The 14,254-nt window shown below is 51.2% G+C and overlaps 1 protein-coding gene across 1 annotated transcript; it reads right to left on the reverse strand.

Moving 5' to 3' along the window:
• On the reverse strand, nt 1-13,627 carry FECH (ferrochelatase). Its single transcript, XM_062513813.1, has 11 exons — nt 13,579-13,627; nt 11,183-11,288; nt 9,598-9,717; nt 9,168-9,316; nt 6,173-6,307; nt 5,806-5,912; nt 5,017-5,115; nt 4,796-4,903; nt 4,310-4,474; nt 3,800-3,859; nt 1-3,537 (listed from the first exon to the last, which is right to left on the reverse strand). Exons 1-11 carry the CDS (start codon nt 13,613-13,615, stop codon nt 3,397-3,399), a joined length of 1,227 nt encoding a protein of 408 aa, XP_062369797.1. The 5' UTR covers nt 13,616-13,627; the 3' UTR covers nt 1-3,396.
• Between the last annotated feature and the right edge of the window lie 627 nt (nt 13,628-14,254).

Below are 14,254 nucleotides of genomic sequence, written 5' to 3' on the forward strand. Positions count from 1 at the left end.
TTATTTCTACAAAAAAGCTTTAATTGGAATTCCATCCTTACGGCAAATGACACATAGTAGGGTTATCCAAATTTACTGTCTTACATCAAATGGAAGTCCTTAGTCAATCTGAAATGCATATGTTGGGTTTAAAGCAAGTATCTGTACACGTCTGGCATTAACAAAATCAAAGGAGCTGCTCTGCCTTGCAGCTTACACTTCATGGTGATCCCCAGTTCTCTGGTGGGAAGGGAGAATTCACTAAGCTTTTAGGTACTCCTAGGGAAACCCTGGCCCCACTGAACTCAGCTGTGCCCTCCTCCTCTCCAGGGGATGGCAGGAGGCCAGCTCTGACATTATCCACACACCTTCTGGTGTCACAGCACCCTTGGGAATCTCCCACCTTCTCTGAAATGCAGCCAGGACCGAGGGACAGGGTAAAAAGAAACTCAAAAGAGAAAAATATCACTCAATAATGAAAAAATAAGCCAAACTGCAGAGTGTGAAAGCAGGAAAACAACCTCACCCCTTTCCTTCCCATTTCTTCCCTCAGGACACCACGGGATGTTCCTAACTCCTCCATTTCCAGTCAATATCCTGAGGCCAGAGCTCCACAGTGCTGGGAGTTCTGGTGGGCAGATCCCCTGGGCAGCTCACTCCTGGGGCAGGAGGGCAGTGACCCCCTGCCATCCCCAAAGCCCCCCACAGCTCCAGCCCAGCCTGAGGACGCAGCTCTCACCAAGGAATCCTTGGGATGCAGGGATCCCCCAGGCTCACTCCCACTGCCTGCCCTCTGCCAGGGATTTGTGCCTGAGCAGCACTGGGAGCTGCAGTGCTGCCAAAGCAGTGCACTGCTCAGAACAGCCCAGCTGCACTGCTGGGCAGGGACCAGAGCCTCCCAAAGGAGTGCACTGGTCAGAACAGTGCACTGCACAGTCCTTGCACTGCTGGGCAGGGACCAGAGCCTCCCAGATCCAGGGACACCAGGCCCAGGGTCAGTAGCACTAGAAGTTTCCAGCCTGCCAGGGGGGCACTGGGAACACCTGCAGGGCAGAGTGAGCTGCACACTCCATGGGACTGCACTGAGGAGGGCTCAGCAAGGCACATGCACCATGGCATTCATCTCTCCTCAGGGCAGACACTCACCCAACCTGCTGGGCATTGGCTTGAGAGATGAGGAACTCCTCAAAAACCTTGATGACAACTACTCTGACATCAAACAGCAGCATCAGCTCTGTGAGACAGGCCCCATCTGCTAAAAGCTGGAAAATTAAGTGATTTCTACATGATGGTGTAATAACAGCAACAGAGTAATTATCCCATTTGTGGTTAGAACACTCAAAAGTGAATTTTAAGTACCTTTTATTACTGGGGACAAATGTAATGTCTCAGAGTCAGTGCCAGCTAGTATTTTCAGGGCTCTCTCCAGTATGAAAATGAAAAGCCATCTGTATTTACACCACAAGGTTCACATGAAGTTAACCTTTGCTTCCCACACTTGTGAATGTGGTGGTCACAGCCTGGACCACCTGAAGGTCCATGCTCCCTCCAGCTGTGAGGCAACAGGAGTGAGTACGAAGATTTGACAGACTGATCCCTAAGTGTCACACAGAGAAATGAAACAGAGAAAAGTTCTTTGTCCAACAAGAGACATAAGGCCAGTGTTCCCAGATATCCTGGACATTTGTGCTCCTTCTTCCTGCCCAGGCAGCGAGCAGAGCCCAAGGGGAGGGATAGGAAGGAGAAGAGAAGCTTCTGTCTCCCTGCCACTGAAACAGGCACAGGCATGAAGGGTCAAGGAAGACTCCTTTCTGTGAAGGACAGCATGCTGCAGGAGGTTCTGGCACTGAAGGAATCTGTCTCACCCTGGCAAGCAGGTATGGCAATGGAGCAAGCAACTCTCCAGAGGTATTAGGGATTCACAGCATTCCATGGGTGCTCAACACAGCATCCATCCATTCCTTTAGTACCCCTTCTTTAACTCCAACAACAAAACAAAACAAGACAAACCCCCGATATACCACCAGAGGCCTCTTCTCTCTTTAATCACCCTGTTCTCAAAAGACCAGAGGTCCAAACTGCTCGTGCCTCATGGTTACCTGAGCAGATCAACCTGGCTGAGCAGGATGGCATCTGCTTCCCAGTCACCAGCAATTCCCAGGAGCCAGCCTGCAGTGCCCAGGTCCTGGCATTTCAGTGCTAAGGACATCAAGTAAACGTGTGCCCCAAGGAGGTGCCAGCTGGGCTGCCACACACACGGCTCAGTGCCAGGGCCACAGCTCTGGGGGGACCCTGTGGGTACCAGGGGCACACTCAGTGCCAGGGCACTGCCAGCTTGGCCCTGCTGTGGGCTGGCAGCTTCCAGAAGAGCCCAGCAGAGGGCTGCCTGTTCTCAGGCATCTGCAATGTGAAACTGGAAATTACCCCTGACTGATCATCTCCATTTAAATAACAGCAATTAAGCCAGATCAATCCTACCTGTGGCACTCCATAGGTACCCCACAAAACCACAGTAGAAAGCACAGAGTGGATCTATAAACCTCCTGGAGAACAAGCCTGACTTCATAAATTTACTTCACCAAACAGAAAAAGCCCTTTTTAATAAAAAATAAGAGAAATTTTAAAAGCCATTCTGCTTAACAGATAAGCCAGCATGTTTCCACACATGCTCCTGCTAGCCTTGAAACATGAAGGTTCAATGGAGCAAATTCTCCAATATCACCCAAGCAGGCTAATTCCTTTCAATTTATGCTCTTCTAATACTTGCCTGCAGATAATGAAAATGTTTTTCCTAGAAAATGTAAACAAGTTTTGTGCGTTCTACTATCCCAGCTAAGCTTTCACCGGAAGTTTCTGGCAGGAGAAAACCAAACCAAAACAAAGCCTTATCTTTATGTTCTAAAAAAAATAAATATATATATATATATATAAAAACATTATTAAAAAGCAATAGAAGTCACCTGATCTCCAAAGTGTCCAAAGCCAGCTGCAAAGTCCCTCTCAAAACAGACAACAGACTGTGCTGCTCAGACTGCACCTTAAGCAACAAAACCAAAATAACTGCACCTTTGACCTGGCAAGTTAATGCACTCGTGACCACCCCGCATACAAATCAATCCCTGCATAGATATAGAAGCTAATTGTAAAAAAGCTGTGTGAGTTTTCAGTGCTTACTGCTGGGCTCACGCTAAGTCCCATCGGGGTCGGGTGACACGAGATCTCCTCACACCTGACAGGATAAATGCCCTTATTTCCCTACTTCCTACAGCTCCTCTCAAACAAAGAAAACAGAAGAAAGATGAACCCCAAGTGAAGTTCTCCGTGCTGCTACGGGAGATAGCAGCACAGAGCCCAGCAGCCCGTGAGCGCTGGCAGGGCCGGTCCTCGCCTGGGGCAGGTCCCCAGGGCTGTGGCACCTCAGGGCTCGCAGCTCTGGCTGGTGAAGAACGCCTTGCTCTCCCTGCACACGGGGTTGACGCAGAGCGGGCAGCACAGGGTCAGCTGGCGGGAGCACACCTCGTTGGACTGCAGGTGGGAGCACACCAGGTCTGCCAGGGCCTGCAGGGATGGTGGGAAGGGTCAGAGGGAGCAAATCCAGCTGTGCAATCCCCCCCAGCCCAACCTGGGCACCCTGAGCCCCCCTCTGGCATAAACACACTAACTGTGGTGCAATAAACCCCTCTGTGCTGCACAGGTTAGGTACAAGGGGGTTCCGTGTCTGCTCTTCAACTCAAAACACGTTAAAAACTACCTGGAAACACCCACACTCAGCAGGAAACACAACAGCAAACCTTTTCACCTGCTGCAACATAGCAGATACCTTGGAGAACAGTGGGTTTCCATTGAGAGACTCTGCTCTTCTGATGTTTTCAACGCCACACTGAATCAAAAATAAGGAGGAAAATGTTAAACCTGTTAATCTGATCCTTCACTGGGTGGCCTTCAAAATCTCCCCACTTCATTCAGAAGTTGCCCCAAAATGACAGGATTAAGTGCAGTCTCATGGTTTTTAGTATAGCAAAATTTACTACGGGGCAACACTGCATTTTGCTACCAAAACATTTGTTCTTTTTTAGCAATATTTGTAATGTTTTAAAAACATTTGTTCTTTTTTAGCAATATTTGTAATGGTTTAAAGACCTAAATCTAGAAAGACAAACTCCCACCTGTTTTGTGGCTAAACCAGTTCAGATTAATCTTTGATTTTCAGGAAAGTAAAGCTAATCCCAAATAATACTGCAAGAAGTAACTGCAAAGCAAATTGCAACTCAGGAGAAATAATTTCAGAGCAGCCCTACCCAAACAGGGACCAAACCCACAGAGCATTCACCTCATTGGCCAAAACCTGGGCATACTCGATATCCAGTTCATACAGGGTTTCAATGTGGTCACTGGTAAATGCTATTGGGACCAGCAGCATGTTCTTCTTTCCTCGCTGGCACAGCCCTTTAATGGTCTCATCTGTCTGGGGACCGAGCCAAGGCATTGGCCCAACCTGGAACAAAAAGAGCAGAAATAAAGGAAGAACACTCATTAAATCATTCTTACAAAGAACACCCACATTTCCTCAGGCAGGATGACAGGTTATGGATGGGATAGAAACAGTTACTTTTATTTCCCTGCTTTTGGTAGGACTTCTCACTTTCCCCATTAAATGTTTAATGAAGACACACTTGCCACCATTATACCTTAAAACCGGGGCTGACGTGAACAAGACTGAAGAAAATAACTGAAAAAATAAATAAATGTGTATTTTTTTTTCACTCCAGGAAGAGCCTGCACAGGGTTTGCCTGCTCAGCTTCCCTGAGCACATACCTTGGACTGCCACACAAGCCTGTAAGGGTTGGAGTAGTTGAGCTTCTCCATGACCCTCTGGACAGTGGCTCCCACTTCCTGAGGGTACGGATCACCACGGTTCACCACCTGCACCACAAACACACACACCCCTGTCACCAGGGAACAGCTGGGGAACGACCAGGGTGCCTGGCACTTCCACAGCCCTGTCCCCTCCCACCCCCTGCCCTGAGGGAACTCACAGACATGGGCAGCGAGTGTGCTGAGAAGAGGATGACCACCTCTCTCCTTTTGTCTGCTGGGAACAGGTTCAGCTCCTTCTGGATGTGATCAGCAAAGCACTGCTCAGGGAAACAGAAACAAAGCCTTGAGCCAGCAGCACTGGGAGGCAGCCCTGTTCTCAGTGACCCCACGTTCTGTGCTGCCTTGAGAGCTCCCAAATTCCCTCAGTGTGCACAACACTCAGGCACCGTGCCCAGGGAGCATCACCCAGCACAGGCAGCTCCACCCCACCTGCCTTCAGTGATATTTTCATCTACTCAGCACACCACAGAAACTGCAAACCCACACCAAAGGAGAAGCTCCATGATAAAGACCAAAGAGCTATTTTCCCTGGAAAGAAAGCAGCAAAGAGGCTTCCCTTCATTGCTCCTGCCACAGCCAGGAATGACTATTTGCTGCCAGAGGGGAATCTGACAAACCAAGATAATAATCTGTGTGTGTGCTGATCACAGACCTGCTCCAAGCAGGAATTTGGACTAATGGCCTGCAGAGGTTCCTTCCAGCCACCACCATTAGGGTAACATCACCCAGCTTTTAAAACAGCATGTGCACAGTGGTCACTGTCACACATTATCTTGCCAAAGCATGGGGCATGAAATAACCTCCTTCTGTAATTTCAGATATGGCAGACAAGACCCAGCTCATCACACAACCAAAATGCACCCTCAGATTGAAGCTTTCCTGTTATCCTTCCTTTTTTCTATATTTTAAAAGAAAATATGTAAACCTCAAAGCCTTCAGATCCACACCTGAATGAGAAGGGGATGTGTGGGCCACCGGTCAATTATGCTCCACTTCATCTTTGGCTTCTCCCCTTTCTCATTATAGTAGCGATAAATGGCATTTAAACTGCTTCCTGAAACAGAGAATTGCCAACACAAGTTCAGCCAGGCCACCAGCAAGCTGTCAGACTGAAACAGCTTGGCAGCAAGCTATTATCATATTTTAAAATGCTACATAATTAAAACACAACCGTCAATCAATGGAGCTGAGAGTCCCCAGAGGGAACAGTTATATCCCAGATCACACAATGCACCAGCCTGGTCAGAGTCCAAACGGTTTATCCACATTGACAGCCACGTGCCCACAGCACCTGTGCCCTGCCCAGGGCCTCACCTGTGGTGGAGCAGCTGTACTGGGGGTACTGGGTGAAGGCAATGGCCCTCTGGATGCCGTCCCTCTCCATCTCCTCGATGGCCTCCTCCGTCAGGGGATGCACGTACCGGAATCCAATGTAGTACTTGTGAGGAGCTGCCAGGCCCAGCACGGGGGAGGAATGCAGCAAAAGGTGAGAATTCACACTGACACAGCATTACATGGCAAACAGACACAAACAGGCGGGCTGGAGCTGCTGAGATAAACTTGCTGATGATTTTCTAGCTACTTTTGTAAAGCACTGTCACATAAGCCCATTCTTTGGCCAAGCAATTTTCTGGTACCTCACTTGGCTGTGATTAGAATTTAGAAGTGATTTATATTATGGTTTACTTCCACAGGAATATCACTTGCCTGCTTCTCCTGCATTTAGCAGAGGCACAGTTCCCAGCCTGGACAGAGCCCTGGTGTCACACCGGGCAAGTCCTGGTTTTAATGACATGATGGTAAAAATGTGTAAAAAAGTGTCACTACAAGAAGCTAAATGAACAGGCAAATGCCTTCACAGCCCACAGCTCCAGCTGCCCTCCCTGCCCAGCACACCTGCTCCGATGGCACCCAAACCCCAAGCACCGGCACTGCTCCCTGGGGCAGCAGAGCACTGAATCAGGGACACGTGCTCTCCCATTCTCATTTTGGAGGGGTTTTATATAAAAAGCTTCATGGCTCTTACACCTAATTTTGGTAGCAATATGAGGACATCTCAGGTTCCTCCATTTGTTATCTCTAATCTTTTGGGTGTCAGCTTTGGGAGCATAGCTTGGTTAGGGGATGGGAAGCAGGCAGGAGAGTTTTGCTGTTTTGTTTTTTTAAAGTGGAGGACAGAGGTTCTTAAGAGAACAAAAGCAAAGTTTCTTTTTCAGGGTTTCCGGGTCAGTGGCTCTGAAATAACATTTAGCAGGTTTCTGAAGGAAGCAGATGTCCCATGCTTGGGCTCCACTCCACACATTTATGCAGGATTCAGAAAACAGTTTTACTCAGCCCCAGTTCTCTGCAGGAGGCACGAGAGCTCCCAGCTAGGAGCAGCAGCAAATAAAGACCCAACTTCAGGAGCCCTTGAGACAGTAACCTCATTAACATCTTTGAATGGCATTAAAGACAAAAGTCTGACTAACCACAGCAGGGGCTGTAGGCATTTAACCTGGGAAAGGACACTTTGGGAAGAACATGGCCAACCTGGAAGCGATACCCGTGCAGTGTCAGGTTTTGTTCAGGACCACGGGCAGCAAAAGAGAGGTGTTGGTGTCTGTATGCAGACTGTTCAAACAACAGTGACATCCTGTCCTGATCTGGGCTCAGACAGGGTCAGTTCCCCTTCTGGTAGCTGGTACAGTGCTATGTCTGCATTTAGGGTGAGAGCAGTGCTGCTGACACACTGAGGTTTCACTTGTTGCCCAGACCAGATCAAAGCAAAACAGCCCTAAAAGTTTCTATTTTTTTGCCACATTTCACATGGTACCAGCACCTCCAGCTACTTGTTAAGAGGGCTCAGCACTCCCAAAGTGCTACCTGTGAGCACACCAGATTCCCAAATGCTGGCTGCAAGCACATCCAAGTGTTCTGAGCTATTCTGAAGGAACACAGTGCTCTTCTGTAAGGTCACTTGGGACGCTGAAGGAAATGATTGGCAGCGCTCAGCACATTCTATTGTTAAACTGCAGCTGATGTCAAGTAAAAAAAGAAGCTTCCAGAGGATTTATCAGGTGGGAGAGGTGTCCAGAGAAGGGTATGACTGCACAGAGAGTGGTCACCAAACAAAAGCAAGTGGGAGTGGGACACTGGGAAAAGCAGATAAACCTTCCAAGCCTTATCTGCAGAACCTGCTGCAAGTCTGACCCTCCAGGGGCTCCTGCTCCAAGAACACTCCTGCCTTGGATGGCACAGCAGGCCTCAGGCTCTGGCTGCACCTGCAGGGACCACAGCTCAAACCAAGCTAGGGAGTCACATCTGTAGAGAAAGGACTAAACATCACCTGAATGGAGGCACCAGTGACACACCACACTCTGAATGGATGAAAATAAATTTGATTGCAGCCTTCCAAGAACACTGCTTTTCACCTTCCAGAGCCTTTTAGCAGTCCTTTCCCTCTAGCCCTTTTCTGGCCAAGCCTGAGGCACTGCCACAAAGAGCTACAAAATAGGCTTGCATGAAAGGGCATTCACAGAAGCATCTGCACCCATTTCCCATCACAGTCATGGGAAATGTCACACTCTACCAGGCACAGTGGCACAGGCTACCCCATACCAGCCAGCGATCCTTGCTGGGAGGGAGTGAGCTTTGGGGGGGTTCTGAGACACAGAGAGAGGGAAGGAAGGCTCTATTCATGTTTGAAGTTTTCCCATCACGAAGCACTGGCAAAGAGCATCTCCTTCCACCCCAGCCAAACTGTCCAGCCTTATCTCCTGCTGTGTCCCTGGGTGGGGCTCACTGCTATCACTCAGCCACTGCTCATCTACAGAGCCTTGTCTTTCCTCCAGCTGTCCTCCTTCCAGCCCTGAACCAGCTGCTGAGAACAGCACTCTGAACCCCTCCTCCCACACCCACCTTAGCTGTTCACACGAAATACATTCCCTTTTCTTCCCATCTAAGCCTCAGGCAAGCTTTCAGTGCAGGCTTCCTCAGGCTCAAGCAGAGCTTACAGGGCAAGGTACGATGCCTAGCAGTGCCACACGCCAAGGCAGACTCCTGGCACCTGCCTTTGGACACCTGAGAATAACACACTCAGTCTGTCACAGTCATCTTCCCCCAGTCACAGGAGGGACAGAGGTGACTCGCCGAGCCCAGCCTTCCATAACACCCTAAGGACGAAGGGAATCCCTTCTGCACCATCCTTGCCACGACTTCCCAAGCAGGGCTGAAATCCACCCCACCCTACACTGAAAACCAAGAAGCCAAAGCTGCTTTGCAAGCAAGCAGAGAGCAGAAGCAGCCCGTGGGAGGCTGAGCAGAGCAGTACCAGTGAGAGGAGACATGCTGTCCAGCAGCTTCACCATGCCCTCTCCCTGCACCGCCGTCCACTTCTTGATGGGGGAGCCCCCGCCGATCCTGCTGTACTGCTCCTGGATTTTGGGGGTGCGGCGCCTGGCGATGAGCGGAGCTAACTGACTGCAGCAGTGGAGAGGGACACGTGTTAACAGCACAGCCCAAACCACCCCGGCAACCTGCAAATTCCAGCAAAGCAGCACGGCTTGTTTGTTCTATCCCACCACCCTTCCCGCTCCTCAATCTGCCATTAAAAGAGAACGACCGTGGCACACCTACTGCTCCCAGGATAAAGCAGTCTCAGGGAATGCTGCTCTCTACAGAAGGTAACTACCAGACCCTACAGCTCAGACAGCAACACCCAACACTGTGCCTGTGCCACAGGGGATCCCGGTGCTCCTCACTTCTGAGCTGGAAGGGTCATTAGATCTCTGTCCAGGAAGAGACGCAGCAGGAAATCGTGGACGTCATCCAGCCGCTCTGGGCCTCCCATGTTCAGCATCAAGATTCCTGTTTTAGGTTTCCTATGGAAGCAAGAGAGACTTCAAATCCAAGTGACCCACAGCTTTTACTTTTATTATGACGACAAAACAACCAGTTTAGCCTCCCGCATTTGCCTTGTGCAAAGGCAGCTCCTATTCCAAGGCTCCTTCAGCCGGAACAGAAATGGCCAGACGCAGGAATCTACATTATCTTTGCTTGTTTTAAAAGTAACCACTTTGTAACACAAACTTTAGCTGGAAACACACTGAGAAAACTGTCTCCCAGGGAGATTATAAAACAGGGTCTCAGCTGTGGATTCCAACCAAGCCAAGCAGCAGCTTCCCTGGAGAACAGATGAGCCACTCACACAAGTCTTTGTGTTCATTACTGTGGGCACATGTCTCATCTCCTGCAGCAGTGACAGCAGCAAGGAGCCCTTCTACACACAAGTTCAGGGCAGGGCCAGTTGTGTTTGGGTTGGGTTTTTCCAGAATGGATTTTCTATCCAGGTGCAGGTCTGGCACAGTGCTGCAAGGATAACATCCCACATGGCACAGCAGCACAGATGGTGGTATCAGCATTTACAGAATGGCTGCTGACCACAACACAAATTGCTGACCCAATTTCCCCATGGAATTGTTTCCCCTGCCTGAGGGAGCCCACAGACCAGCATCTCTCACTTCCCCAAGCAGATGGTTTAGGTTGCACAGGGAACTTTGCCCTCCTCTTGGTAAAGCCAAAATCCTACAACAGGGCATTGAGAGAAGCCCAATGTTTCAGGACCTCAGCTTCCATTCTCTTTCGGCTGAAGTGTGTGTCAAAGGCTGCTGAATAAAACCCAGGAAGCAGGAACCAGAACTTCAAATAATAATGATAACGAATGTCCTCCTGAGAGTGATCAACAAAGAGATGGGACCCTCACATGCATAACGAAGAGACAAGACCTTCGTTTGATGCAAGCACGAAACTGATTTATTGATTTCACACATCAATATATATACCTTTTCAACTAAAGGGCTCTGATAAAAATATCACAACCACACGATTGATGTTTCTAAGAAACACTACTTAATCAGAGCTCTGCACAGACCCTCTGCACAGACCAGCATAGGCATGTAGGGCCTTGCATGATTTCTGTTAAACAAAGCACACCAAGCACACCTTTTGCTTCTCCATTCAGGGTCCTGCTTTGGCTTGCCAGGGATTGTGACCTACCAAACCTAGTATATCCACTTCAGTCATGAGTTGAGCAGTGATCTGAGTCCTGCTCTCCAGCTGTATTTCTACATCCTTCCATTGCTCCTGCAGTGCCTCAGACCTCACAGGGGCCCAGCAAGCTCTGCAGGACCAAGGCTGTCCTTGCCCCGTGGCACGGAGAACACGAGTGCAGCCAGGCAGATAAACAATCACACACACACAAAGCAGACCAAGCCCCTAGCCCTCTGCCCCAAGCCCCTCCCCAGGTCCCTATCAGGGAGAGGCAGCAGGCTCAGAACCCACACGTACCTCTCCTGGGGCTGGACGTGGGGCTTGGTGCTCTGGGTCACGGCGGCGGCCGTGGCCTGGCCCCTCCATCGCACCGGCACCCGCAGCTGGCAGCAGCTCCTCAGCCCTGCCAAGACAAGATACAGCACTGATCATCCCATGCCACAACAGCACAGATCCCTCCCTGGCCACAAATCCACCGCAGCGCCACGAGCTCAGCGTTTTCTCACTCGAGATCCAGGTCCTGGAATCAAAGGAAGTCAGGAAATCACGAGCTTCTGCCTTTTTTTGTACACTATACTTACAGCTCTGCAGATACCAGGCAGCAACCAAACCCCAACCAAGAGCCTTACTAATCTGTGAGTTCTAATCATAACTGCAAAATAACTGGTGGTAACAGAGCAGAAACAAGGGGCTGACACTGAGGAATAAGTGTCAGACTGTGTAACTCCTTGTGGGGCAGACACACCTGGGCTAACCCCAGACAAGCATAGGATTTTCACACCATGTCTAGAGTGTAGGTTAGACATCTGCTCCTGTTTTTGTCAGGAACACTGAGCAGCAACTCCAGAATCCATTTACCTGGAGACCTGGGCCACCTTTCTCACTACCCAGCCAGGTGATGGCTATTAATCTGGTTTTCAGCATCGGACAAATCCCAGGATTTTACAAGTCTGCGTACATCCATCTCCGTCCCCAGCCCTCCTGGAGCCCCTTTAGCCACTGGAAAGGGCTCTGAGCTCTCCCTGGATCCCTCTCTTCTCCAGGTGAACACTCCCAAGCTCTGCCAGGCTGGCTGCAGAGCACAGGGGCTCCAGCCCTGGAGCATCTCCGTGGTCTCCTCTGGGCTCACTGTAGGATCTCCAGGTCCTTATCTCAGAACATCTGAACACAACCAGATTATCCTTAAGGCTCCTTCCAACCCATTCCATACAATTCCATGCTGGTTGCAGCCTGCCTTTTCAAAGGCACACTTCATTCTCCTTGGGAGTACACTGTCATTACACAGTATTCGTTTAGCACAAAAATAGTGTGAATTGCTCATGGTGGAAAGAAAAAAAAGGTTAAATTCTGCATCCCTGTCTCTCCAGCAATTGTTCAGTGCGACATTTCCCCTGCCAGACCGCAGGGGCTCAGCAGCAATTGAGCCCCAATAGCACAGAGCTCCTCAGCAGCTGACCCACCCGCTGGGAAGAGCATCTTACAGCTCACAGCTCTCTAATAACCTCCCGAACAGATGCTGAATGGCCTCAAAGCCCACTGAAATCAATGGCAATGAAACACATCCTGCAAAGCCAGCCTCCTACTCAGGGCTACGAGCACATAGCCGTGGATGCCTGCATCTGCACCTGCACACGCACTAAAAGCTGCCAGCTAAAGAACTCCAAGCATCGCCGATGCCTGAAAGGCGCTTCTCAAATGTTCATTTTTTTACTTCCAGCTCTCGGGCTGTTGCTTTCTGAGGTGCTGACACTATATGCCAATTATAGAGAACAATAAAAAGGGAAGTTTCAACGGCTGCGTTGACACTTCTGCACTGTAAGAATGCATTTGTCCTTGGTCCAGAGGGTGCTGGGCACTGCCCAGGATCCCCAGGGAATGGGCATGGCCCCGAGGCTGCCAGAGCTCCAGGAGCACTTGGACAACACAGCACTCCCGGGCACAGGGCGGGATGTGCAGGGCCACGAGGTGAATCAGTGACCAGGAGTCCCGTCCCACTCAGGACATTCTGCCGTTGCTCACTTAAGGTGAGGTTTATGCATGTTTCCACCTGCATCACTAAGGACACAGTGCAGAACGGGACCTGCGAACGATGATCCCGGCTTGACGGAACATCGGTAAAAATATTCTTTCCTGCATTTCAGAAGTGGCACCGCAGTAGTCCTTTAAAACTGATTCCACAGAGGGCAAAATACATAAATCCACGGACAAGCAGAGAAAGGCTGAGGCTGCCAGGAGCAAAGGGCTCGTTGGCCTCGGGGGGAGAGAGACCGAGCACCGCAGGTGAGGGGCGGGAGCGCAGACCCCCGAGCAGGTGAGAAGCCCCTGCAGGGTGGGCGCGGAGACCCCGAGCAGGTGAGAAGCCCCTGCAGGGTGGGCGCGGAGACCCCCGAGCGCGCAGCTCTCCACGTCCCCTCAGCGCACTGGCGGGAAACCGCCATCATCCTGGGCAGCCCCTCCCGCACGCCCCGGTAAGCCGGCCGGCCGCACGGCCCCGCGGCGGCAGCCGCAGCAGCCCCGCCGGCCCCAGCGCGGGTCAGCGTTACGAAAGGAGCCTGTCGGGCGTTGTGTAACGCGGTGCCGGCGGTGCCGGCGCGCTCCCGCCCGCTCAGCGCCCGCTGTGTCCGGGCAGCCCTCAGGCCGCCCGCCGCCCCCCGCCCCCGTTCCAGCCATCGCGGCGGCGACCCCACACTCACAGTGACGCCCGGCAGCAGCTGCGGCGGCGGCAGCCATCTTGGCCGCCCGCATTCCCTCAGACAGTCCCGCTACCGCCCCTCACGTTTCACCGCCCCGGCACGGCCCCAGCACCGCCCCGGCACGGCCCCAGCACCGCCCCGGCACAGCCCAGCACGGCCCCGGTACAGCCCTAGCACCGCCCCGGCACCGCCTTAGCACCCGCACGGTAAGCGGGGTAGTCCGGGGAGAGCAGGCGGCGGTCCCGAGACGGGTGTCCCCTAAAGGAAAGTGAGTATAAGGAGACCCAAGTTCTGATTGCACATTTTCTTTCTCTTCTACAGGCTTGTTTCCCCTTTCTAGTGTTCCAAGCAGCTGCAGCATCTTTCCCAGATCCCACCCCACCTCTCTCCACCAGCTGCGGAGGGAGTTGCACAGCAGTCTCTGGTAAGTTCCACAGCATCTTTCATCCGGTCACCTTTCAAGCTCCTTATCTGATCTGCCTCTTCCGTGAGCACTTCTTAAGTCCTCAGTCCTTCCTCTAACAACTCCCCTGATAAGGAGGCCTTTAACCTTCACAAAGCAGCTCAGTCCTGTCAGGTTTAAGGACTGAAAACTCATCCCAAACAAGGGATGTTTTTCTAGAAGCATCTTTTCCCGACACTTCTCCCTTCCCATCACTTCAGGCACTAAAAGGAA

This window comes from Cinclus cinclus, chromosome Z (assembly GCF_963662255.1).
Source record: "Cinclus cinclus chromosome Z, bCinCin1.1, whole genome shotgun sequence".
In the NCBI taxonomy this organism is placed as follows: Eukaryota; Metazoa; Chordata; class Aves; order Passeriformes; family Cinclidae; genus Cinclus; species Cinclus cinclus.